The sequence below is a fragment of the Periplaneta americana genome, chromosome 9 (assembly GCF_040183065.1).
Source record: "Periplaneta americana isolate PAMFEO1 chromosome 9, P.americana_PAMFEO1_priV1, whole genome shotgun sequence".
NCBI lineage: Eukaryota > Metazoa > Arthropoda > Insecta > Blattodea > Blattidae > Periplaneta > Periplaneta americana.
The window spans coordinates 122,702,173-122,729,120 of NC_091125.1; the positions used below are offsets into that span (position 1 = coordinate 122,702,173).

Below are 26,948 nucleotides of genomic sequence, written 5' to 3' on the forward strand. Positions count from 1 at the left end.
TCTCAAACGTCTGGATTAATGTTCTTAATTATGTCAGGTAAAGAATACAATGCAGTTCTGCATTGTGTAACGTTCTCCATTCTCCTGTAACTTCGTCTCTCTCAGCTCCAAATATTTTCCTAAGCACCTTATTCTCGAACGCCCTTAATCTCTGCTCCTCTCTCAAAGTGAGAGTTCAACCATACAGAATAGCCGGTAATATAACTTACTGTTTTATAAATTATAACTTGCAGTTATTTTTTAGAGCAGACTAGATGAAAAAAGATTCTCAATCGAATAATAAGAGGCATGTCTCATTATTTATTCTGTGTTTAATTTCCCCTCAATAGCCATTTATATTTACTACTGTTGATCCAAGATATTTGAATTTTTCCTCCTCTTCAAAGGATAAATTTCCAAATTTTATATTCCTATGTAGTACTATGTGCTGGTCACGAGACATAATCATATACTTTGTCTTTTCGGGATTTACTTCCAAACCTAACTCATTGGTTATTATATGTTCCAAGTAAAATTCTCGTGTTTTCCCTAATAGTTTGTGGGTTTCCTCCTAACATACTCATGTCATCCGCATAGACAAGCAGCTGATGTAACCCGTTCAAATCCAAACCTTTCCTGTTTTCCTGAACTTTCCTAATAGCATATTCTAGAGCGAAGTTAAAAAGTGAAGGTGATAGTGTAGTACAGTGGTCGTCAGAACTCGCTGAAATGGGTAACGGGTAAGGAGTGTATCTGAATATACACCGTCGTGCAGAAGGGAGAGGGAGGAAGCATACCCGCCAGCAGCCACGGATGCACCCTAGTGCAATGTCTTATCCGAGGGTAAGAGACACTAGCCCGAGGGTGCACTGTTCTGACGACCGCTGATATATTAAATCTCTATACACAGTTAGAAACCCAATTGTCCAACACATCGAAGATATTAAACCTTGATACACGGCTACAAATTCAATTGTCCGACACATCGAAGATATTAAATCCAGATACACGGTTAGAAACCCAATTGTCCGACACATCGAAGATATTAAATCTCGATATAAGGTTAGAAACCCAACTGTCAGACACATCGAAGATATTAAATCTCGATACAAGGTTAGAAACCCAACTGTCAGACACATCGAAGATATTAAATCTTGATACAAGGTTAGAAACCCAACTGTCAGAAACATCGAAGATATTAAATCTCGATACAAAGTTAGAAACCCAACTGTCAGACACATCGAATATATTAAATCTCGATAAAAGGTTAGAAACTAAATTGTCCGACACATCGAAGAAATTAAATCCAGATACAAGGTTAGAAACCCAACTGTCAGACACATCGAAGATATTAAATCTCGATACAAGGTTAGAAACCTAACTGTCAGACACATCGAAGATACTAAATCTCGATACACGGTTAGAAACTCAATTGTCCGACACATCGAAGAAATTAAATCTTGATACACGATTAGAAACCCAATTGTCCGACACATCGAAGATATTAAATTCAGATACTCGGTTAGAAACCCAATTGTCCAACACATCGAAGATATTAAATCCAGATACACGGTCAGAAACCTGTCAGACACATCGAAGATATTAAATCTTAATACACGGTTAGAAACCCAATTGTCAGACACATCGAAGATATTAAATCCATATACTCGGTTAGAAACCCAACTGTCTGACACATCGAAGATATTGAATCTCGATTCACGGTTAGAAACCCAACTGTCAGACACATCGAAGATATTAAATCTCGATACACGGTTAGAAACTCAATTGTCCGACACATCGAAGAAATTAAATCTTGATACACGATTAGAAACCCAATTGTCCGACACATCGAAGATATTAAATTCAGATACTCGGTTAGAAACCCAATTGTCCAACACATCGAAGATATTAAATCCAGATACACGGTCAGAAACCTGTCAGACACATCGAAGATATTAAATCTTAATACACGGTTAGAAACCCAATTGTCAGACACATCGAAGATATTAAATCCATATACTCGGTTAGAAACCCAACTGTCTGACACATCGAAGATATTGAATCTCGATTCACGGTTAGAAACCCAACTGTCAGACACATCGAAGATATTAAATCTCGATACACGGTTAGAAACTCAAATGTCCGACACATCGAAGAAATTAAATCTCGATACACGGTTAGAAACCCAATTGAAGACCTAACATTCTAATTGTGCTAAGTTCCATTTTATTCAATCTAAGGGAGTATTACCCCTGTGAAAATATTACATTAAATTGTCTTTGTCGTAGCTCAACTATAAGCGACTCATTCGTGCGCCAAAAGAAGGTATTGTAAGTATCTCAATATGCAATTCGCAGTGTTTTTTTCATCAATATCCCAGAAAGTTGCTCCTGGCACTTAGGACATTTAGAATGTTGGGACCTCAGTTGTCCGACACATCGAACATATTAAGCCTCGATACACGGTTATAAATCCAACTGTCCGGCACATCGAAGATAATATTAAATCTCGATATAAGGTTAGAAATCCCACTTTTTTCTGAACTCTTGAAACCCTTCAGACTAATTTCTCCTTTGACATTTCTTTTCAGATGAGTGTAATAAAAGAGCGAACACAATAATTCAAATGATTTTACTTCTTTTGGTAACAATATTTAATTAAATGAATTATGCATAAATTTGAAACAAATATCTAACGAATATTTCTGTTTTCACAAAAGAAATATGTGTCAATTTTAACATAATTAGTTATTCAATTTTTAAAAATACGTTGGAAGGTTATACTTTAAAATTAAAATATTAAAAAAAACTTCACACTGCACTGTGGTTACTGTTTTTTTTTTAAGATATAGAATGTTCAAAAGTCACTAAGTCAACAAAATTTTAATTTCTTACTTTCAATGGAAAATTCATGTAATATAATATGTTACATTCACAATATAATATGCTACACGCAAAATAATGAATTTGCCATCTGAGGTACTGAGAAACTTGTTGTATCTTTCGTGCTGTCTTAAACAATATAGGCCTATCACCATACCGTGGAACCATGCGTCACCACTCTGTTCAGGTAATCATAAATACGTAATTGTAGACACATTCATTGAAGTACCGGTATCTGTTTTCACTTTATCTTACAGACTGTCATCTTTTCTCTTTATATGTTAGTACGGAAATTAACGTCACTTTTGACATAATTATTTGAAGAAACTGTGATTCATTAATTTACATGCATGAAGCGATAATAATAATAATAATAATAATAATAATAATAATAATAATAATAATAATAATAATAATAATATAATAACACAAATTATTAATGAAAACCCACACAGAGGAATCATAAATCCTGGTCCTCTAAATCTGGGGCATATACGGTATAATTTGTTAGCAACGTAAGTAAAAACATGCCATTATATTGAACGAAAATAGCGGATTGGATGTATTAAACGACGATAGAAGCTTTGAATTAACAATAACCTATGATAAAATTCACAGCAAGAAACTCAAATGCTCTATGTGAAAAATTTTATGAATATTAAATCCTTCTATAAAATTACTGTTATAGTTTTAAAACAGTAAATGTGGATTTTGAATATAAATTGATAATTAAATAATGTAAAAAGTATTTGCAATTCATATGGATATTTGAAAAAATAATATCGTTTTTTTTTTTCCCTAGGCATTCCCACGTATTTCGCGCAGTAACCCATAACTACATCTAATGTCTTCCAACAGAGGGCAGAATCTTCGCCCGTGTCCGCTACTTACGAAACAGATGGCTGGTTTGTCGCGGAAGATGGCGAATAATATACGGATAGTGATAATTATGGGTTATAGGATTGGGCAGAAAACGGGTCGTGGTTCTTTGTAATTTCAGCGAAAAGAAACAAAATATCGGGAATGTCTTTCTTACATATTATAACACATACCCTTTCCCTTCTCCCAACCTTACAGATATTGTCTTTCATTATTGGGACTGAGCTTTAACAAATTCACATATGATAACTTGAAAAATACTTCAAATATGACTGTGGAGTTTTCACTGCAATATTTACGTCTGTGTCTATAATACTTATACTTACAATACGAGACAACAAGATCTATGTAATATACCCAAATTAAGATTAACAAAATCAAAGCAGAATTATGAATTTACTGTATATCTTATAAAGTAGGGTATATAATAAATGTCCCAAGGAACTATTTCAATTAGATAAGAATGTTTTTCGGAAACGAATTTATGGTTGGCCGATTGACAGGTCTTTTTATGATATTGATGATTTTTTAACCTTAGTGATATAAGTTTTTAATTAATTTGTTTGTGTGGTAATTTTATGAGATAATTATTTATGATATTGGTTTGATGTGATTTCATTTATACTTGACTAATAATCAAGACACATTATTGTGGTCACAGATTTATATATAATAATAATAATAATAATAATACCGCAATTAATTTATAGCTATATTTTTGAGTCACCCATGTAGATGCCCATTGTTTACTAGGGGAGAGTCGGGTAGTATCGGACATCGGGTAATATCGGACAGTGAATTTCTTTCATCTACCACACGATGATAGTACCTGATTGACATGGTTACGTTTCTGTGATGTCGCATAGAGAAATGTAACCATGTGATTCAGGTACTACCATATGGTGGTAGATGAAAGAAACGCACTGTCCGATACTACCCGATGTCCGATACTACCCGACTCTCCCCTATATACTACATATTCTTCGATATCGTTTGTCATCAATTTATTTTTTTTATTCAGTGTGGGGCCTACTACGATGTTACAGTATATTCATAAATTTCAGTCACTGTTTTTTTTTAATTCTTTCGCTGATGCTGCTAAGAGGACAATGCCATCTGCAAAATTAAAGTTGGATAAGCAACAAAAAATATAAAAGACAAAATGTAAGTTTTCGGTAGTCAATTACAAGAAGTTTATTTTAAGCTCAGAAAGATAAAAGAGAGATTGGAATAATTCTCCGTAGAATTCACTCTCAGTGAAAAACAACTGTAATGAAAACTACGTAAGTAATTGGCTGAACTTGATAGATTTTATCGGAGCAGATAACACTGTAGAAAAATTGGAAAATAAGTTATGAAGCAATGGAACATGATAAGATAGAATGGATCAATACTGCACAGCTGACGTTCGTTTCAGTACACATTTAAACCTAGAATTATGTCGGTGGCGAGACAACCCATGTATGAACGGCAAAGACCACTGGCCTCACGTACACATGCTTCAGTAAAAGTGAACGCTCGTCTAACCAGTACGAGATTACGTGTGGTTAGCGCGATGATCTCTAAAGCCGTATAGCTGGCTTCCTAAACCGGATTACGCTACTTCTAACTACCAGTACTCAAATTCCTCATGATGTATGGGTGGACATCGATCCCATACGCTAGTCAAAACCACTTCTTCCCGGCCGACCAGCCGATTTCGAGCTAACGTCCACATGTCTCAACAGAGATAAACTATCATCCAACCAGTAAAGGCGAAATGTTTGTTTAATACGATGATCCCTCATGCGTTATAGCTGACTTTCGAAACAAGATTATGGAACAATTTTTCTCTTTAAGGAACCCCATAGAAAGTAGTCACATGAATTAATGTCCGGGCTATGAGGCGGCCACATTTCGCTGCCCTCATGTCTTTGAGGAAACCGATGAACATCAAACGCCTCTTGTAGAAAATCAAGAATGGTGTTCGCAGTGTGTAGACCGGCTTCATCCTGTGTGCACCACTCCGTTTGCATAGGGAGACCTATTTTCCAATCTGGCTTTATACCGAACCTGGTTGACGGTTTTATCGAAGGTAAATGGACCGATGATTCCATGGCTCAAAATCGCGATCCATACACTTCTTTTTCGTGCAATATGCGAGGATGTTCTCTCGCCCAGACTCGAACGTTCTGTTTATTCACAACACTGTTAAGATGCCGTGCTCTATCGAAGAGTGGTGACGGAACATAAGGGTTAGTTTGCAAGATGTTGTGAGGAAAAATGGCGGTCATATTGAACGTTTTATTCCCTAGAAAACATTTTTCAGCCTATAATAATTAATTCTGATCGTTATATCAACCATGCATAGATTGAAAATAGACAGACTATGATTGGGAAAGGATTCAAGAGGAGGAATTGCGGCAAGACAGGACTTTGTGGAGAGGGCTATGTTCTGACACGACCCACAACTGACAAGTAAACCTTCACCTGAGGTAAAAAAGAATGAAAATGAAACTTATATTTTTGGAATCAGCATAATAAAATATGGGCAATCCTAAAATTTCGTAACTCGACTGCAATTAACAAGTGCGATACACAGCGCAGAACACGAGGCTTCAAGCAGCAAGGAAACACACTTTCAACTAGCGATTAATGCATAAGAAGGAAAACGATGATGTGGTCATCATGTTAGTTAACGCATCGTATTCTAGAATCTGATTTGTTTTTATCCAGAAACATATGTCGCACAACAGTGATAGCTAACAAAAAAATGTTGGAAACACAAATTGTCAGTACACCACCCGCACTTTATACAGGCTGATTTTGCACAAATCGTACATATTCCTTGTACATTTCGAATACAGTACTCTGTAGTGTTTTGAAAACGTCCACTTCTGGATCCCAATCCAGCTAACGCCCAACCATACCCATGCGCCTGTTGGAATCGTGGAGAAAGAAACTGCTGGTAAACAAGCGACTGCAGTTACAGTATATTGTTGCGTTGTTGTAATGTATCAGATGAATCATCAAAATCTACATTATGAGAAATGTGTCGAATCATATGCTTGTACATTCGAAAAAAGTACCTGTCCAAAGGTTGCAATTCATAAGTCGTATTTGGTGGTATGATTTTCACTACTAATTTTTCAAGACCATAGTCCCCTTCTTCTAACAGTTGCTTAATTATATTTTAGTTGCAGTGGACACCATATGAGTCTAACAGCAGAAGATTGCGTGTTGAAGAATTAGGGAGGAATATTTCTCGTAAAAATTCTATCCATATTTCTTTGGTCATTTTTCCCGACGACGTCCATTTTACTACAAGGTTGTCACTCTGGAAAATGCGTTTACCAACTCTTGCACGTATACATTTCGGTTCTTGGAGAATCAGTAGTAACTTTGGCATCAGTTTTCCAGCTTTAGAAACCACCGGCATTATAGTGTAGGAATGTGTATTTGCCCCTTTGGATTGCACGACACCGTACACTTTACTGGTTTCTTGACGTTATAATGTTCTGCCGAAAGGCATTTCCTTATGGAACCCACATTCGTCGGCATTAAACACATGATCATCATCGTGCATGTCCATAAGTGGTGCGCACTCACGTCTGAAGGTTTGGATTGATTGTTGATTGTTCGCGTACCTGACGCTTTGTTACATATGATGTTATTTTTCGGCTAACAAACTTATAATGCTTTTTAAAGCGATGCAAACAAGTAGGACTTGCGTTGAAGTATTTCTGATCTATGCCTAATAAATCACGAGCTGTTGTCAGTGCAATTCTTTTTATGTCACTTTCTTTTACAATTTCATTCCACGACCGCCGCAGACAGAATTCCTCAAATGTTCTTCGGTGCACTTCTTTCATTTTATTCATGACATCGTTTTGTTGTTCGGCAGCTTGCTTCATTTTGTAGAGTTGACTTTCGTGTGTTAACCACATGAATTTATGCTTCATACTGCTCCTTGACCTATGGTTAAACTTTTTCTTTTTGTTTGTCGGTACAGCTGGCAGAATCCAATACTCTATTACCTAACATTTTTCTTGAAAGTCAATGACTCGGGATGTTTTGGGAGGGGACAGAGCGTATTGAGAACCGGAACTTTGTGAAGTACTTGATTCCTCTTCTGACGTAGTATTTGTTTTTTCAGTCTCCCACTCTCGTACATGAGGCATGTCATTATCATCATTTCGTGGTTCATTTTCATCAATGTCCAGAGTATGACTTTCTTCAACTGCTTCCGATTCATAACTCTTTAATAAGTCATATATATATATATATATCATCAACAACTCCAAGTTCCTTCCGCGACATTTCACAGTCTGTCTCCTTATAACCCTCTTCTTTTAGTTTATCCAGAATTTTAATCACTATATTCACTGGGTTCATCTTCTTCAGCTCACTGCACATAACATTACATAATAAACTGCAAGGTACAAACTAGCTAACAGCGCGTCTATAGCAGTACTGTCTTCGCTCACGCGTCTAGCATTGCTGCGTGGTATAGTTGTTTTCAATCTAAGTAGACCATGTCAACTTGATCTTGATTGGTCGCGATCTCTGGTGTTCATTGCGTTCGAGTTGTAAAATTTACGTATTTTGCATTGCTTTTAATGCTTAATCGAATGGTAATAAAGGTAAGTCTTTGTTTTTTTACCCCACCTGAAGGTTTACTTGTGAGTGGAAATGTCTACTGACGATGATGATGATGATGATGATGAATGATTAATTCTGTAGTATAAAGTTTTTGTGCTATGTACTTTAATAAAAATAAATATGTTTTGTGTAAAAGAAATGTGCGACATTCTGTATAAATTCAGCCGGGTCAGTTAAATGAAGAGAACTGTTACAAATAATCATCTGTATTTAATATTAAAATCTGATCGATAGCGTGTAAAGTTTGCCTAATTGTTGTCTTAGAAATATTGATGAAAGAGGAATGGAAAAGGCCCACAGTCTTGTAATCCTAAATATTAATTAATCCTTCATTTCTCGTGTTTTCCAATTTTATAGCTAAAAGAGTTTCCTGTTATTGGGATTTAAAAGCTTTAATTAGGCCTAAATTTAAATCAACATTTTGTTTGATATTTAAAAAAATATATCTACTCGATAGTAAGAATTCTCATAATCTCCAAATAAAGTATATGTAGGCAGGTTATATTCTCTTCCCTTTACAATCACTTGATTTAATATAACAGTAGTATTTGTCTTTTAACGACAAAAAATTAATATTACAGATTTATTAATTTGTCCGGCGCCGGAGCGAATTTTTCTCCTCAAATATTAATTGTCAATATTACAAATATTAATTGACAAAAGTTAAATTAAGTCAAATATCTCTCTTAGGTTAGAGTGACCAGACGTCCCGTTTTTTTCAGCCTCTTGTCCCCTGTCCCGCGAAAAGTATGCTCGGGACGGCAAATGTCCCGTTTTTTTTTAAATGGCGTCCCGTTTCCCTAAATTTTGTTAAAATATTTCCTTTATTCCATTATGAAAGATAAATACATTAGTTTTAAAAACATAATTAAGATTGTTAAATGTTATGTTTTATTTAACGACGCTCGCAACTGCAGAGGTTATATCAGCGTCGCCGGATGTGCCGGAATTTTTTCCCGCAGGAGCTCTTTTACATGCCAGTAAATCTACTGACATGAGCCTGTCGCATTTAAGCACACTTAAATGCCATCGACCTGGTCCGGGATCGAACCCGCAACTTAGGGCATAAAAGGCCAGCGCAATACCAACTCTCCAACCAGGTCGACTAATTAAGATTGTAAGTTTTGTGTTAGGAATACCTGGCACCAATGCATCATCAGAAAGAGTGTTTTCATTGTTGAATTCAATTTGGTCTGACGAAAGGAATTAGTTTTCAGTTAAAACCATAAAGGCCATATTAATCACAAAATCTAATTTCAAAAAAGTGTCTTGCGTGGATTAAATAACATGTTCGATGTGTACTGAATTGGACGAGGTGGACCTCAATCATGGCCTCCACGGTCGCCAGACCTCACACTTACAGATTTTTCTGTGGAGATATGTGAAACAGCATGTTTTTCAGATAGAGCCTACACCTATAGTCTAGATGAGTAGAAACAAAGGATAATCCAGTACATTTCACAAATACTTTCAAGAGTGACAGAGGAATATCAGGATCCAGTGAGACACTGTCTTCATGTATGTATGTTGAGCCAGTAGTCCGAAGGCTGGTTGGATCATCATTAGTGACGCCAATAAGGCATCGCTCGTGAGATAATGGGGTAGGGTGGCCAGTTCTTTTCCTTCTCTTCTGACTAGTAACATAGTTCACTTATCTGATTGTCTTTAAGTAAATGGAACACAATTTCAATATTTGGGATAGTGCACTGTGCAATTGTACTTATGACAGTCATCTTTACATACAAACCTACATGAGGGTAATTTAATGTAATAATACTGTGGTGATGTACGGTATTTGAATATATAATTTGATAATTAAGAGATTTATTCCAAAGAAAATAGTTTATGCCTGCATTTGTCATACAAAAATAATACTGTTTTGGAAAGTGATTTTTATGTCACGTGGTATGTTGAGGCTAATATTCTCAACATGATGCTGCAACTAAATTGTTGCGAGACATCTAAAAAGTACAATGAGAAAATATGTTCGTTACACTAATTTTTAGTTTACTTCCTCCTGGGATCCTCTCCTACAATCAATTAATCATCATAACAAGCACCATTCATTACTTTTTGCAGACGACCAGGTCATCATGGCACAAGAAAGGGATGACATAAAATTCATGACAGAAAAGTTAATAAGTTGTTATAAATCAGGAGGTCTAAATATTAATTTTACAAAGACAGAATATCTGGTTGTCGGCGGAGAAAGTAGAAATTTGAATTTAGAGAATGGTGTAATTCGGGCGGTGGACCATTTTAAATACTTGGGATCAGTACTACATCAATCTGGTACATGTGAGAGAGATGTTGAAAATCGTGTGTCTCAGGACCGCTCTGCTATAAAGCAGTTAAATGGAGTCCTTTGCAGTCGGAACATAACACATAAGACAAAGCTGATGATTTCAAATGTGATAATAGGAAGTATTCTGACATATGGTGCCGAGGGCTGGACATTGAATGAAAGACAAAAAAATGTTATTGAAACAGTGGAAATGGATGGTTTACGACGTAGCTTGCGGGTGTCTCGTCTACAAAAGGTTAGGAATGACATTATTATGGAAGAGTTTAACCTACAAGAAAATATAATCGACCGTATGGAACGAAGACAACTACAATGGTTTGGACACGTGCAACGGATGTCAGACGAGAGGTGGCCCAAGAAAGTATTGAATTGGTCTCCACCTGGGAGAATAAAAAGAGGACGGCCTAGATATATGTGGAGGGGAAGAATTACAGAAGCAATGAGAGCTAGAGGCCTGGAAGACGGATCCTGGAATAACAGAGAAGAATGGAAAAAGGGAATCCAAGGCAACAGCTTATAAAGTGGAGAAGCCTTTAAAAGTAAAGTAAGTAACAAGCACCACTACCATGATCTCAGATCGGTTGCGTACAGTATGTAACCAAACTACAGCTTTCCATTAGAGTTCCACAAATTTCTACTGGAATTATCATATCCTTCTTTATTACAACGGGGAAAACAAAAAATAGAAGTGGTTAAAATGTATCGAATGGATGGATGACACTCATTAACGAAAAAAATATATCAATATAAACCATAAAGACGTCGTGATGGGGAAGACCCAAATTGAGATGGGAGAATAAAATTTTATGAGGCGCAACAGACTATAATAGCCTACCTTGATGATGATTGTGATTATGACTTATTACAACTTATAAAACTAATTAATTCCTATATTAATCATGAAAGGACTCAATCGACCTTTTTTCTAAAAGATCCGTTCTCATTTCTCGACAAGGAAATTAAAAATGTATGTTTCTCACATTGGCACTGTGTATATGATACTTTCCATGTTTGTGAGCTATGTCGCGTTTCTGTACTGTACTGATCAAAATGAGAAATTCTTGCTACTTGCGAATGTCAAACATTAGTTCACGGTTCCACGAAAGTGACGACAAAACGAGCAAAAGACTAATTCTTGAAGTTGGATGTCACAGATGCTGATGATTATTATTATGACGATGATGGAAATAATTATTCTATAGTGATATAAGATAAAGTCCAATTTTATCTGCTACATGAACAAGATAAATAGATAACTACATACCTCATATCTCACTTTGGCTACAAGCGAGAAGCACTCTGCTTAGTGTTACAGACCGAACTTATCAAGATTTCAGCCGCAAGAACATGAAGAAGTTTGTTGCATTTGTTGGTACCCTTGTGCTTTTGTATCTTGGTAAGTAAATAATTTAGTTTATATATCATCGTCATCATTATCATCATCTAATAGCCATCAGAGTACCTCGGTCAGTTTAGGCGCTTGCCTGCCGATCAGAAGTTGCGCTCGAGCTTGGGTTCGATTCCCGTTTGGGCTAATTGCCTGGTTGGGTTTCTTCCGAGATTTCCCAACAATAAGCCAAATGTCAGGTAATCTATGGCGAATCCTCGGCCTCATCTCGCCAAATACCATCTCGCTATCACCAATCTCATTGATGCTAAATAGCCTATTAGTTGATACAGCGTCGTTATAGACATATAGTCATGATGACCATGAGCATGCAGTGAAATGATGTGAAATCTACAACAAACACTTATCTTCGGAATATGTATGATAAGAATTTCTTGTGTTAAATTCTAATGTGCCTTGTTTACATGTTTCGACCTATTTATGGGTCATCCTCAGAATGTATGTTTCTCACATTGCCACTGTGAGTATATGATACTTTTCAAGTTTATGTGCTATGTCGCGTTTCTGTAACATACTGATCAAAATGAGAAATTCTTGCTACTTGCGGAATGTCAAACATTAGTTCACTAAAAGTTGTATAATCAAGATGTATAAACATTTATCACTCTAACTACCATAATATTGAAGACAGAATTTTACAAATTTTACTGATTCAGATTAAAGGCACTTCAATAGATTTAGATTACTAGTTTGGTGTGAGATATTTTTAAATCGAGTAATTTTCCAAGGAATTGCTGAAACATGCCATTACATAGGCACACACTACTGTAAAACTACTGGTACCACAATGCTTCCAAATGTTTACCACTCATTAAACAGGTTCAGATCTATAAAAAGCTCTAGAATTATTTATTTTGGTGAACATTTAGTAATTTAATAATTGTTTAAATTCTTTTTACTAAAAAATTAATATTAACCCAACATAATTTTTTATAAACTAGCACAATTTTGAAGCTATGCTAAAAATTCTACAGTTCTATCATCGGATTATAGTCATAAAAGAGTGTGCAAAGTTTCAGATATCTAGGTTTAATAGTTCACATGCTATGTGTACCTAAAAGTTAAAAGAAATAGACTGCATAAAACTGCAGCAAAGGCATTTAAAAAGGTAGTGTGGCAAATACGAGACTCATACATTTTTTTTTTTATTTCTTACTGAATTCGCATATAAAGGCATATAAATTATAAATATTCTTGTTCAGAAAGGCACGCTTTTAAAAAGAAAGTAGAAAAAATCTAAATTTTTATCATTTTCACGACCATATGCCCTTAAACAACCAACAGTACCACCAAGAAAAATGATAGGAAAAACTGAAATGACAGAACACTTTTGTCAATCACTCATACACAAGCTGGTAGGGAAAAAACTCAAGTCCATTGGGTACGAATAGCCAGCTATATACAGGGCGACTCATATTTATATCCAACTTTTTTTGCACTGTAGTCACGTACACAGTCAGGTTAAGTGACCCATTCCACCACTAAAATGTACCGTGTTCCATACTATTTGAAGCACAAATGAAGCTTTAATTTAATTTTATTTTTAGTGCGGCCCGAAATAAGTGCATTTAATTAGAAAATATACCGAACAATGTTTTGTATAAAGAAATAAATCTTGAAGCAGTAACCATGGCGACAAAACTATCTGTGTATGATGGTCCTTCCCATCGTATCTATTTGGGATTATGCTGGCGTTGTGCACTTCATGCATGACGGTGCACCGCCCCATTTTGCGTTCATAAAACGGGAATGACTTACCAACGCGTTTCCTGGACGAGTCATCGGGCGCTGTGGGAATGTCGAGTGGCCTCCAAGAAGTCCAGATTTAACACCATTGAACTTTTTTCTGTGGGGACACCTTAAAGAAAAGGCGTACGCCAGGAAACTTTTGGATGTGATTACTTTAGAAGCGGTAATTCGAAGAAAGTGTGGTCGAGTGCCAAATGATACGTTTGTGATGGCAGTACAGAACTTTCAGCCACGTCTGGAAAAATGTTCAGCAAATTCTGGTGCTCACGTTCAATTTAAAGTAATCCCAATGACTGTACTACTGTTTCACTCCAATTTGATCCTCTCATGTAATATAATTTATGTGTAGCCTACTCTAATACAATGAAATATTGATTAAAAGTTGGATATAAATATGGGTCGCCCTGTATTGTCCTGCATTGTTAAAATTATGTCAATAGTGAAAATGTTAAGAACCAGTTTTGTATAAATAGTAATCGAAATTGTGTTTATAAGAAACTTAAGAAAACTTGTACATGAAAGCAGGGAAAAATCATTACAACTTTGCAAATATTTAACCTGTAAATGTACAAAATGCTGCAGCCATATTTTTATGTAATTATAGATTTACATTTGGTCTTTTAGAAATACTTCACGTTATGAGGCATAAGGTTTAAGATGAATAGTTATTTTTCCTCTACTCGGTATTGCATATTACGTGAAAGATTATTTTTAAATCTGCATTATATTGCACACACCTCAAAAATAAATTAATAATAAATTATGTCAGGAAGTACAAATGTTGTGTATAATTTCAGAATTCAACTACGTTGAAAGGAGACTATTATTATGATATGAAAATAAGAATTTGAAGTACTGTTACAGAAATTATTAATTTCAATTTGAAAATTTTTTTATAAGTAAATGAAATTTTTTACGTAACTAATCGCAGAAAAAGATCATTGCAGTATTTATTATTATTATTATTATTATTATTATTATTATTATTATTATTATTATTATTATTATTACTACTACTACTACTACTACTACTACTACTATTAAGAACTACCACTAAAATCTTCAAACTCCTTACATATTTATGAGAGTTGTGCATTCTTACACACACATATGTAAATACAGTGTCCCATTTGCCTTCACCACTCAAAATAACTTTGTACGCAAGCACCAAATAAAAATTGTTTCATACAAAAAGTGTACAACTGAAAACGGTAAATAATAAGTACTAATGGAGAAGCAACCTTATAGCGTTATTTATTAATGAGATACGAGTAGTAACACTGTTCCTTTAAATAACACGATGTATTTACTGTTCAATATTTCAATTGGTTTTATTCTGCTGAGCACTGATGACTGACTGAGTGGTCTGTGCTACATTTGGTTTCATTTGTTTACTGTAAACCAAAGCTACGTGGATGGGTTACACAACCCTGGGTATCTACCGTGTAGGTCTGCTACATATTGTTTACACCAACTTAGTCAAACCATTTCCTTTGTACGTACTACACACAGGAACCACGCCGTAAGACGTCGAATAACGTTCCGTTTATTAACGTTCTGTTTATTAGAATGACCCACTGTGATACATTTTTGGACAGGTCTTGACAAGCTTAATTAAAATACTGAATAATAAATACATAGTACCATTTGAAGAAACAATGTTAGTACTCGTATTTAATTAATAAATAATGCTGCAAGTTTGCCTCCCAATCAGTATTAAATGTTAAATGTTATGTTTTATTTAACGACGCTCGCAACTGCAGAGGTTATATCAGCGTCGCCGGATGTGCCGGAATTTTGTCCCGCAGGAGTTCTTTTACATGCCAGTAAATCTATTGACATGAGCCTAACGCGTTTAAGCATACTTAAATCCCATCGACCTGGCCCGGGATCGAACCCGCAACCTTGGACATAGAAGGCCAGCGCTATACCAACTCGCCAACCAGGTCGACAATCAATATTATTTCCCCCTTTCAGTTGTACACCTTTTCTATGAAACAATTTTTCATTTGATGCTTGTGTACAAAGTTATTTTGGGTGGTCAAGATAAATAGTATATTCTCTATGTATGTATGTATGTATGTATGTATGTATGTATGTGTATGCATGTATGTATGTATGACTTGTATATAGTAGCCAATAAAAACTACGTAGCTCAAAGTTATGTTTCATCTCTTAAAAACATATATTCCTAAATTATTCATTATACCGCTGCAAAAATTTCATCAAATTATGTCCGTAAATGTTTGTGTACCTCAGTTTAAATATTATCAGATTTATAATATTTCCATTTGTTCATGTACAAGTCCCCTTAAACTAGCATTAATTGAGATTTTACACTATGTGCAGGTACACTCACCGACGGAGTGACTGGGGACATTTTCCCCGAGACGAGAATAGCGGAAGGTGAAGACTCTGCTTTCGATGAATTTCCTTATGTGGTTAAGTATCCTTTTCACACTACAACAACTTCTAACTTACCAGCGAGTATTAAAAAAAATCTAATGTCACGAAAGTAACACAAATTTTCGCAGTATTAATTGTCGCAAGTTTCGTGACAATTCAGTTTCTATTTCTGCTGTGGATGATATTCCTTGCAGTTGGCATAGTTTAGTTCCTTGAAAGATGATTCAAAATACATGTCAATATGAAATCCCATCATTAAGTTTTGTTTCATGATTGCATGCGGACACTGAGAGGAAAGCGGAAAATAAGGAAGATTGGAGAATGCTGAGTTTGCAGTGAAAGATAAGAAGATAATTCTAAAATTTCTAACAGTCCCTCTTCTTTTTTGACAGGCAAACTATTACTTGCCACCAAGAAGTGGTTTTTCATATAATTGCTTCTCCCCCCCCCATTGCAGAAAGGACAATATTCCCTTAATTTTAATGTCAATCCATTTCCTATTACCATTGATTGTAACAGCAGCTGTAATAGTATGTAGGCCTACAGTACATCTACTCTTTTTACACCAAACAAGATCAGATAATCCAATTGGATTAAACAGAAATACTGATAAAATTCCATTTCATCTATACTTGCTCTTTTATACTTTCAAAGATATCGGATGAGAATTCATCTTCATGCGATGCTACAAAACCATGAAGGCGGGAAATGGATCGAATTTTAGATTGACTATTACACTTTTACTACGTCATACTACTTTTGACCAATAAAAAGGATGTGTTTCAACGAATCATGGCTGTTTATTGCTACAATTTTATCACTTCCCTAGCATGTTTGTTTTTATCACTTCCCTAGCATTTTTTAATTTGTTTACCAACATTTCAAACTGCAAATTCTTTACAGTATTATAAAACATGCTTTGTGAACTTCATTTGTTTTCCGCATAGATATTCAACTGAAAATGACGGCTCCGTTCAAACGTTTTGGTGAAGCTAACATTAGTGAAATAGAATTTTAGCGAGTCAATATTTTATTGTATTAGAGTACTTTTTCTTCTAACCTTTATATACTTTCTTCTAATCGTGTAATAGTCAATTAAATTCCACTCGATGTCTTATTTTCTCTAGATAAATCAAAACCTCTAGTGAGATTACTGTTGACAACTCAGCGAGACCATAACTTTAATTACTTTATTGTTGCTTCAGTCTTATCCTGAACGGTGATGACAGTTACAGTTGGACCTTGAAGATTAAAATTTAAAAAACTAAAAATATCGGATAGATAAGCAAGACTTGCAACCCAAGAGAAGTCCCTCAAGCAAACTCATTCCTTTTAAATTCTGGTCTCAAAAGTCTGAGAAAAACAAAATATTCCAGCAAGCTGATAGAAATCAGTTCGGCTTTGGTTCCGTTCAGGGGCTTACTCGCGAGTAGGCTTTTGGAGACGTCTGGTCTAGTATATACAGTCACGAAGCTCAATATATAGGGAATACGCATCCATAGATAGTTGCCAATCACAGGATCGCTACTATCAGGATCGCTACTATCGCCTCATCAGACAATGCGAAATAGTGCCGGCACAGTCTATTGTTCCTAGTACACTCAACAACTAAAGCTTCGTGACTGTATATACTAGACTGTGATAGAATTAAGCTTAATCAAAGTACACTGAGCCCCAAAAGTCATGGTGGTGCCAGATAAAAATAAAATTCTCGAAGTTTTTCGTCTGTAAGTTTGAGACACTGCAGGAAACAAAAGACGGCAACAATCGAACAAATGGAATAATTTTCATTGTTACAATTAATTAAACAAGATGGATGTCCAGAGAAAAGTGCAATGTATTTTGTAGTTGGCAAAATTTGAATCTGTGACTCGTGTATGACGTGAATTTCTTCGCGTATTTAACGAAGAACCACCACTTGAGAATAACATTCGTCGTTAGGATAGACAGTTAAAAGACACCATCAATTTTATTTTATTTGGTTATTTAACGACGCTTTATCAACTACGAGGTTATTTAGCGTCGATGAAACTGGTGATAGCGAGATGATATTTGGCGAGATGAGGCTTAGGATTCGCCATAGATTACCTTGCATTCACATTACGGTTGGGGAAAACCTCGGAAAAACCCAACCAGGTAATCAGCCCAAGCAGGGATCGAACCCGCGCCCGAACGCAACTTCAGACCGGCAGGCAAGCGCCTTAACTGACTGAGCCACACCGGTGGCCGACACCATCAACAAATTATGAAACGGTAGAAGCCATCCGAAGAGCATTTGTTCAGAGTCAAAGAAATCTGTTCGTAAATGTGCCAGACAATTAGGACTTCCAAAAACAATGTGATCTTTCAGCAAGATGGTGCTCTACATCATGCCAAGATTGTTACAGATATTCTTAATTAAAGATTTCCACATCGCTGGATTGGGAGGGGTAGGCCTAAATGGAAGCAATGGCCTCCACGATCGCCGGACATGACACCTTTGTACCTTTTTTGTGGAGATATGTGAAGTAAACTGTCTACAGTGTCCGAATTATAAACATTCAGCACCTGAAACAGCGAATCAGGGAAGATGTCTAATCTGTCACTCCTAATGTTCTTCATCGTGTATGATTGGAAGTGAAACACCATTTGGAAACTGCAGAGCCACCAATGGAGCCCACATATAACTAAGATAAATGTGTATAAAAAAACTTTTTCAGCTCTATTTCAATATTATAAATGTTTTATAAAAATACTGTACCTTTGTTTAGCGGAATATAATTGTCTGAAACTCCACCATAACTTTTGGGACACAGTGTATAATTTAAAAATACATCTTGGTTCTGCGGGCTCCTTTCAAACCACTGGAGGACCCCAGGGGTAAAACGTATAAAACAATGCTTATAGCTTTCCTATTTTTGATTTTATGAAGAAACTACATAAATATAAAAGTTATATGGGTGAAAAACGTAAGTTAATATTAAGTTTTTTAACTTTGTTTTCCATTTATAAAAGTTGTGCCAAGATGTTTGCATTTTTAAATAACATCATGTACATATTTTTCCATTTTCGGATTCAATACTCAAAACGTACAAAATCATATTTTTTTACCATTATCTACTATTATTTTGCCACAATTGCCTCAAACTTATGGTCCCAATGTACGTGTACATAAAAAGAAATCCTTTAGTGCCTATATCAATGTATCACTATGAAAAATAAGAGGTCATGAATTAAGTAATAACAGACAAAAGCTAAACAAAACAATTGAATGACAACGGTAATTTCATGTGAATAGCCCCCAAGCCTCCCTGATCTCATATTATATATATATATATATTTTTTTTTTTTTTTCATATGTGGCTATTTGAAGTGAAGAATCTAGCAGAACCGACCACGAGACCTGGAAGACTTAAAACGAATAATTGGGGATGAGGTACAACAGATCAACCGAACAGTGTTGCTGAAAATATTAAACAATTTCCAAAATAAACTTATGCACTGTTTCGCAGTAAAGGGGGCCATTTTTAACAACTGTTTACTTACTTACTTACTTAACTTAACTTAACTTAACTTACTTACTTTTTAGAGAACCTGGAAGTTCATTTCCGCCCTCACATAAGCCCGTCATCGGTCCCTATCCTGAGCAAGATTAATCCACTCTCAACAATCATATCCCATCTCCCTCAAATCCATTTGTATATTATTCTCTCATCTACGTCTCGACCTTTCCAAAGGTCCTTTCCCTCTGGTCTCCAATTAACACTCTAGGCCTATACGCATTTCTGGATTCGCCCATACGTGCTACATGCCCTGCCCATCTCAAACGTCTGAATTTAATGTTCCTAATTATGTCCGGTGAAGAATACAATGCGTGCAGTTCTGCGTTGTGTAACTTTCTCCATTCTCCTGAAACTTCATCCCTCTTAGCCCCAAATATTTTCCCATGAACCTTATTCTCAAACACCCTTAATCTCTGTTCGTCTCTCAAAGTGAGAGTCCAAGTTTCACAGCCATACAGAACAACCGGTAATATAACTGTTTTATAAATTCTAACTTTCAGCTTTTTTGACAGCAAACTAGATGACAAAACCTTCTGAACCGAATAATAACAAACATTTCCCATTCGAACTTTCAGGGGTGCAGACTGTAATTCTGACCATTATTTGGTGATTGAAGAATTAAGAGAAAGATTATCAGTAGCCAAGCGAGTAGAGCAACAAGTTAATATTACTAAATTCAATATTTTGAAATTAAAGGACGAGGAAGCTAAGCAAAATTATCAGGTCGAAATTTCGAATAGGTTTGCCACTTTAGAAAGTTCCGACGAAGTTGAGAAAGAATTAGATGTTAATAGCGTGTGGGAAAATATCAGAGATAGTATCAAAATTGCAGCTGAGCAGAGCATAGGTTATTATGAAACTAAGAAAAAGAAACCGTGGTTTGATGAAGAATGTTGCATGGTAGTAGAAAGAAGGAAACAGGCAAAATTGAAATTCTTACAGGATCCAGTTGAGGGGAAGAGAGATAATTATTTCAATGAAAGACGGGAAGCAAGTCGTACACTTAGGAATAAAAAGAGAGGTTACTTGAAGGAAAAACTGAATGAGGTAGAAACAAATAGTAAGAATAAAAACATTCGAGATTTATATAAGGGTATAAAGGAATTTAAGAACGGATATCAGCCAAGGGTAAACGTGATCAAGGATGAGAATGGTGACTTGCTTGCAGACTCTCCATCAATCCTAAACAGATGGAAAAACTACTTTGCGCAACTACTAAATGTACATAGGCCAAATAGAAATGATCGGGACGAAATTGAAATACAAACTGCTGAGCCATTTATACCCAAACCCACGCTTTCAGAAGTCGAAATTGCGATAGAAAATCTGAAAACGTACAAGTCTCCAGGTATCGATCAAATTCCAGCAGAATTAATACAAGAGGGTGGAAGGGCATTATATAGCGAAATTTATAAACTTGTACTTGCTATTTGGGAAAAGGAAATTGTACCAGAACAATGGAAGGTGTCCATAATTGTACCTATTTTTAAAAAGGGGGACAAAACCAACTGTGGTAACTTTCGAGGAATATCACTTTTGTTGACGTCGTACAAAATTTTGTCCAATATTCTTTTGAGAAGATTAACTCCGTACGTAGATGAAATTATTGGAGATCATCAGTGCGGTTTTCGGCGTAATAGATCGACTATTGATCAGATTTTTTGTATTCGACAGATAATGGAGAAAAAATGGGAGTATAAGGGTACAGTACATCAGTTATTCATAGATTTCAAAAAGGCATATGACTCGGTTAAGAGGGAAGTATTATATGATATTATTATTGAATTTGGTATTCCCAAGAAACTAGTTGGATTAATTAAAATGTGTCTCAGTGAAACATACAGCAGAGTCCGTATAGGTCAGTTTCTATCTGATGCTTTTCCAATTCACTGCGGGCTAAAGCAGGGAGATGCACTATCACCTTTACTTTTTAACTTCGCTCTAGAACAGTGACCGGCATGTTCCGTGCTCTGTGACGTCATACGACGTAGCCGCCTTGCTCTTTGCTCGGAAATCTCTGCATACTGAGCACAGCGTAGAGAGATTTCAACTGAACAGTGGTGGTGCGGGTCTATGCACTGGCATAGCGCGATCCATTCTTCCGAGATAGTATGGGAACAGCACAATTACAATACATTTGTACGAAAACAAAACTGTACAACCGTGATAAATCAATGTAACAAAATATTTTGGTTTGTAATCAAATTTAATGTACTTACAATAATATGAAACTCATAATACAGCCACTTGCAGAAGCGTTTGCATATATAAATGAAATTCCGAAACTGCTATAAACATACAAACATATAAATAAATAATTTAAGCAGTACTGCAACACTTTATCTACTCGGAAACTTGAAAACAGTGTTTTTAACATACATTTGTCTACATAATATACAGATTAAACTATATAGGCCCTATCTTGGTGAGTAGTATGCAAAGTATATTTCAACTTTTGAAACACACCATCACTTTGTGTCACTACCGTGCCCAAGCTAAACGCTTTGTCGAGATTTTTTTCCTCTTTTCTCGCGTACTAATTTTGCAATATTTTGAGTCATAGCCTGGCTAACACACAAGCGAAGAATATGTTTCAAGTTCAGATCAGACAGGTGGTTTCTATGTTGTGGTTTGCAGATCTTCATACAAGAAAAGAACTGTTCACATACATACGTAGATCCGAATATGCTCAACATCCTAGCAGCAAATCTATGCAATCGAGGGAACCTTGCCTGGGTAAATCTTCTATAAAATGTAGATAGATCCTTTTGTTTTCAACAGTCCCGTTCTACTGCTGACTGACGCCACTGCGCTGGTGTGTGCTAACATTAATACGACTCAACTGCTCGCTCTCCCAAGCTCTTGCGATCTGACTGGCTCTTACGTCACAACTGCAGCATCTGCCGGCCACTGCTCTAGAATATGCCATTAGGAAAGTTCAGGATAACAGGCAGGGTTTGGAATTGAACGGGTTACATCAGCTTCTTGTCTATGCAGATGACGTGAATATGTTAGGAGAAAATACACAAACGATTAGGGAAAACACGGAAATTTTACTTCAAGCAAGTAAAGCGGTCGGTTTGGAAGTAAATCCCGAAAAGACAAAGTATATGATTATGTCTCGTGATCAGAATATTGTACGAAATGGAAATATAAAAATTGGAGATTTATCCTTCGAAGAGGTAGAAAAATTCAAATATCTTGGAGCAACAGTAACAAATATAAATGACACTCGGAAGGAAATTAAACGCAGAATAAATATGGGAAATGCGTGTTATTATTCGGTTGAGAAGCTCTTATCATCCAGTTTGCTGTCCAAAAATCTGAAAGTTAGAATTTATAAAACAGTTATATTACCGGTTCTTCTGTATGGTTGTGAAACTTGGACTCTCACTCTGAGAGAGGAACATAGATTAAGGGTGTTTGAGAATAAGGTTCTTATGAAAATATTTGGGGCTAAGCGGGATGAAGTTACAGGAGAATGGAGAAAGTTACACAACACAGAACTGCACGCATTGTATTCTTCACCTAACATAATTAGGAACATTAAATCCAGACGTTTGAGATGGGCAGGGCATGTAGCACGTATGGGCGAATCCAGAAATGCATATAGAGTGTTAGTTGGGAGACCGGAGGGAAAAAGACCTTTGGGGAGGCTGAGACGTAGATGGGAGGATAATATTAAAATGGATTTGAGGGAGGTGGGGAGTGATGATAGAGACTGGATTAATCTTTCTCAGGATAGGGACCGATGGCGGGCTTATGTGAGGGCGGCAATGAACCTTCGGGTTCCTTAAAAGCCATTTGTAAGTAAGCAAGTGCCATTTATATTTGTTACTGTTGCTTCAAGATATTTGAATTTTTCCACCTCTTCAAAGAATAAATTTCCAATTTTTATATTTCCATTTGTTACAATATTCTGGTCACGAGACATAATCATATGCAGTACTTTGTTTTTTCGGGGTTTACTTCCAAACCTATTTCTTTATTTACTTCAAGTAAAATTCTCGCGTTTTCCTTCATAGTTTGTGGATTTTCTTCTAACATATTCACGTCATCCGTTACTGATAACAATACGTGACACAACAGAATATTGTTAAATTATTTTTAATGATTTTTCTTTGTTTAAATTCTATACCTTGTATTAATATTGTAGCTAAACTTCAGTGGTTCATATTCATTTTCTGAGTTGCCAATGTGTTACTTTTAGTTTATAAAAATATATACTGGTACGTATTTTTATATATTTTGTATTTTTTGAGACCTGAAGAACCCAGAAATGGAAAAATAAGTACATGCTTCATTTAAAAAAGAAGTACTTGGCACATTCCTTATACCTAAATGAAATACACAGTTTTTGAAAACATGATCAAAATATAATTTTTTCTCATCCCCTATAACTTTAGTTTGTAGAGTATTTTCATATAATTAAAAATAGGACAGCGACAATCAATGTTCCATACTTTTTATTCGCTATATATTTTATAAAAACATGCGTTGTATTAAAATTAATTTGAACTTCTCTTCCGCAGGTGTCAATACAATACCAAACAGAAGAGAAAGGATACATACATAGATGCGCAGGAGCAATGATAAACAGCTCATACGTTGTGACAGTTGCTCATTGTTTTCAAAGGTAAAGATACTAGAATTAAGAAATTTAGTAATTGTAAAAAATAATACAGAGTGTCCCAAAAAGAACATCGGATTTAATGATGTGAATAAGTACAACAAAAACACACAACAGAACAGATATAGGCCGCGCCACCGTTTTTGACATGTGAAATAAGTAATGGGAACCTTAAGTGCGAGTGTCTTACATTTGTAGCAGAGTAATGGGGGGGATAAAATTGGCAATTGTGATTGGCAGATTGTTGATGTGACGTGTATTTAGAGGATGTACCATTCTCAGCTGCAGTGACAACAGAAACTCACTGACTGGACACTGTACCCAAGGACACACCACAGGAACGCTAGCGTAGGAAAACTTAAGTGCGAGTATCTTACTTTTGCCGCAGTCTGGGCAGTAAGACTGGCAAATGTGGTTGGCAGAATGCTGACGTGACGTGTATAGGAGGTGGTACCATTCTCAGCTACACTATCAACAGATGCTCGCAGACTGTGCATTGTACTCAAGGACACATGCCAGGAACGCTGGCGTCAGTAATAATAGTGCGCCAAACCAACAACAAAACATCGTTGGGACACTACTCAATTATCTTGTTATCTATTATGTTATCTTTTTGTCGCATTTGTTCACATTATTAAATTCAGCGTTCCTGTTGGGACACCCTTTATTTTACGTATTGTATTTTATTTATTTACATTCTATGGTATTAGTACATCGCTTCACAACTACAATATGGAACATGTCAAACGAAAAAAAAAAACTTAGTAGTACTACAAAGTCTTAATTATTGTCACAGTCTAGTTGAAATATAAACAGAAGAGTTTTTACAATATAGTGTACTAGTACAACACAAAATTTTAGTATCAATACTTAATACAACACAGAAATATTCATAAAGCGTTGTTGAATGTCATGAATTCACTTACAGAATAGAAGGCGTGAGAAATTAGGTACTTCTGTAATTTGGCCCTAAATAATCTTATGTTTTGAGTTTCATTTTTATATCCATAGGGAGGCTATTAAAAATTGTTACTGCCATATAACGCACTCCTTTTTGATAGCACGATAGACTTGCGGATGGAGCATGAAAGTCATTTTTTCCTAGAGAAAAGGGTCATCAATAGATGTCCCCACTAACATAATGTCCAACCAAGAAGGACCCAAACCAAATAGTCCCACATAAAATTGGTCAAACCATTAAAAAGTGTTTCAATTAAACGTCCTACACACTTAATAATTAAATCGCATGTAATAATGTTTTCAATAATAATCGTTTATCGTTGCCATAACATTAAAATGTGGAATATAATGTAGAATATCAGAATGGCTCAAATTATCTCTAGTAAAAAAAACCAATGTTATTACACCACGATAATATATATTATCATCAAGAAAACTGAAAAGGTGACAGAAAATATTGAAGATGTTCTGATCGCAAGAACTGTAATGCGAGATGTAGGCTACGACTAATTCAGATTTGGAAAATCTTAGAGTCATAAGTACAGACGGTACAGAAAACTATTTTCATGCTCCAAACATCAGAGAGGTACGAGAGGGGGAGGTTCTGAATGACATACGAAGGACAGCAAGAAGTAACACGTAGGGCATTTAAAAACATGATGCAATTTATTTATTTATTTATTTATTTGTTTATTTCTTTGTTTATTCATTCATTTATTTACTTATTTACTTACTCACTTATTTATTTATTTATTTATTTATTTATTTATTTATTTATTTATTTATTTATTTATTTATTTATTTATTTATTTATTTATTTATTTATTTATTTATTTATTTATTTATTTATTTATTTATTTATTTATTTATTTAATAACATATACATAAAAACGTTACATTAAAATATCCCGAAAGAGCAAAGCTCGTGTTCGGGGACAGTTCCGTTACATAGATATACATAATTTATATACAAAATACTTAAGAAAAAAGGTCACATAAAGACGATAATAAATTTAGTAAATAATAATACTAGTAATAACTGAGTGAAAAAAGAGACGATGGTGAGATTGGTGGATTAATATTAAATTATGTTTCGTAGTATAATTAGTACAGGTCATGTTAATATAGTAACCAAGATAAGATAGAAAAAATATACTTAGGATAGAAATAAACTTGTTTTACAATACATGGATACATAATATAATACAGGGAAGTCTGTCATATAATTTTTTTAATTCTGGATTTGAAAATTTCATTGCTTAAAGTAGTCAATTCTGGATGAAATTTTATTATCGAATTATATAGACGTGGACCATAATTTATACTGTGTAGTAAAGCAGCAGATGTGAAACATTTAGGTTCAACTAATTTAAGAATTTCATTTCGTCTTGTATTATGATCATGTGGCTGAGCTAAAAATTTCATTCTATTTTTATTATAGAATTTCATTAAAGAGTTATACCATATTGGATAACAGATTCAACTATAGCTAAATAAACCAAACGTAATACATGAGTAGATAAGTAATGGCGAAGGTTTACAAATTTGTAAATTGTTTTGCGGATCC

General features: G+C 35.3%; 1 protein-coding gene across 1 annotated transcript in view; it reads left to right on the top strand.

Moving 5' to 3' along the window:
- Positions 1-11,922: 11,922 nt before the first annotated feature.
- LOC138706442 (serine protease 1-like) overlaps positions 11,923-26,948 on the top strand; it is a 31,173-nt gene continuing 16,147 nt past the window's right edge. Inside the window, exons 1-3 of the mRNA XM_069835751.1 lie at positions 11,923-12,082; positions 16,193-16,284; positions 24,324-24,427. Of these exons, the coding sequence (XP_069691852.1) occupies positions 12,034-12,082; positions 16,193-16,284; positions 24,324-24,427 (245 nt within the window). The 5' untranslated portion in view covers positions 11,923-12,033. The remainder of the gene's footprint in view (positions 12,083-16,192; positions 16,285-24,323; positions 24,428-26,948) is intronic.